General features: G+C 30.4%; 1 protein-coding gene across 1 annotated transcript; it reads right to left on the reverse strand.

The window, feature by feature from the left end:
* Window positions 1–669: 669 nt before the first annotated feature.
* LOC110440875 (neurexin-4-like) lies at window positions 670–1433 on the reverse strand. Its single transcript, XM_021483998.1, has 2 exons — window positions 1140–1433; window positions 670–837 (listed from the first exon to the last, which is right to left on the reverse strand). The coding sequence occupies exons 1-2, from the start codon at window positions 1402–1404 to the stop codon at window positions 707–709; spliced, it is 396 nt and encodes a 131-aa protein (XP_021339673.1). The 5' UTR covers window positions 1405–1433; the 3' UTR covers window positions 670–706.
* Window positions 1434–1978: the final 545 nt, after the last annotated feature.

The following is a 1978-nucleotide window of genomic DNA, read 5'->3' on the forward strand; positions in this document are numbered from 1 at the left end:
CCCCCCAATCATCCTGATTATTCCTTAAATGAACCAAAGGATTATTATATTATCCTAGACAATTAACTTATTTTCATAATGGATAATAGCCAGGGATTATGGTGTTTTTGGTAGCAAGATAACTGTTGCAATGCATCAACTTTCTTGCAAAACCATAGAATGTGAGGTTAAGTCTAAGACTCGGGGATCATAAGAAGAAACTGTTTTAAATGCTATTGTTTATGACCAGTGTTACACTTAAAATGAGTCAATATCATTAAGTTGAAATATTGATCTATATTAAAACTCGTCCTAAAATGTTACCTTTTACCCGGATTTGAAATAGAAAAATGGAATATTATTATAAGACGTACAGTATGTAAAATCTAGTATTTAGTTCAGAAACTGGCTATCATTCACTGCTGTAAAATTACTTAAATGAATAATATTATAGTCGCAAATTTATGGTGAAGGCACCAAGAGTAGTTTCCTTGGGTCTGGAGAAAAAAGCTAAATTTGTTTTATCATAATGAAAAATAAATCACTGTACATGAAGGTGATTCTTAGTGTTAAGAGACGAAAGGTACGGACCAATAATGCAATATGTAAAACGTTCGTTCAACAAACGATGAAAGGATAAATAGTTTTTTTTCATTTTTTTTTTCTTCATATTTTTCTTTTCAAAACTTAGGGGAAAAAAAGAGAAGGATAAGATTGTAAATCTCTATTATAAATAAACGATTTTGTTGTTACTTTGGTCTCCATCTCTTGGCTCCGGACCGTCGGGGTCCAACATGTAGGTATAGCTGTAAGTCCTCCCTCGATCCCTCAGATACGACTCGCAACTCGCCTCAAATGCTGCGAAAAGTCAGTTCAATGACGACAATAATAAGTTAATATAATCATAACCAATACATACATTTTACTAACAATATGACAGGAAAGTTGCAATATAATAATGAAATAATGTTAGATAATCTCATACTATAATTCCTTTGAAATAGATAATTGAGAATATTTTTTATGAAAGAATTGTGTTGAAGTTTGTGTCCTTAAAACAATTTTCACATTGTTATATTATAATATGATAGGTTTAACAATCACACTTATCATAATCAATGTTTATACAATTATAAATTTTAACCACTTCAAATACTCACAGAAAGATTGCTGACTGCACCTCAGTGATGACAGAGTATATGAAGCATTCTGATTATCTGATGTTCCTATGTCATTAAAAAACATAGCAGTAATTGGTAAATTTTCTTTGTTGAATTCCACACCAAAATCCATCCTTGTTTCGCCATCTTTCACATTACAATTACACGATTCGGCTGGATCAGAACATGATCCTGTTAAACCACAAGGACACATCCCCGTCTGACTCAAACCTCCAGGGAAGAACTCCCTCATCTGACTTTTCATATTGGTGAAATAAAAGCCTTTTAAATCAGAATTCTGCAAATAAAAATAGGAAAAATATATATCTAATATTTGGTTTATGTACCTCTAGTGTGTTTGTGCTTGCCTAGGTCAACAAGATGATGAGATGAAAAGTACCCCATCAAAGAAATGTGGTTAAACATATTCAATATTTCCAAAATTGATACATTTATAAAGAAAGCCAATACTATTTAATTAAAAATAAAACAACCTCAAGTATTCTTTTATTTCATTTTTTAATTATTGGTATTTAAAACATCAGTTGAGAGATTTTCAATTTAAATTAATTAGTGATTTTTTAATGAAAATTCTCTTTTGTCAATGAATTCAAATCGTCTTCAATATTCATTGTTGTTGTTTTTTTGTATTTATTTGTTTATTTATTTTTAATGACATAAATATTTGAAACATCAACGGAGCAATTGTCGATAAAGATATGAAGAAAACATTGGAATAATTCACTTATGATAAAAACGTACCATACAAGATATGAAAGTTTTCCTTTCTACACGTATTAAACGTGTCGCGACGTTTCAAGACCGACTGGTCCCTTTGT

The sequence above is a fragment of the Mizuhopecten yessoensis genome, unplaced genomic scaffold, assembly GCF_002113885.1.
Source record: "Mizuhopecten yessoensis strain PY_sf001 unplaced genomic scaffold, ASM211388v2 scaffold712651, whole genome shotgun sequence".
Classification (NCBI taxonomy): domain Eukaryota; kingdom Metazoa; phylum Mollusca; class Bivalvia; order Pectinida; family Pectinidae; genus Mizuhopecten; species Mizuhopecten yessoensis.

What these genes read in the sequence shown, in the direction of transcription:
- LOC110440875 (XM_021483998.1), bottom strand. Translation starts at nt 1,404, where the DNA reads ATGAAAAGTCAGATGAGGGAGTTCTTCCCTGGAGGTTTGAGTCAGACG. An exon ending in GTGCAGTCAGCAATCTTTCT is followed by an intron (nt 838 to 1,139) that starts GTGAGTATTTGA and finishes GACTTTTCGCAG; the next exon opens with CATTTGAGGCGAGTTGCGAG.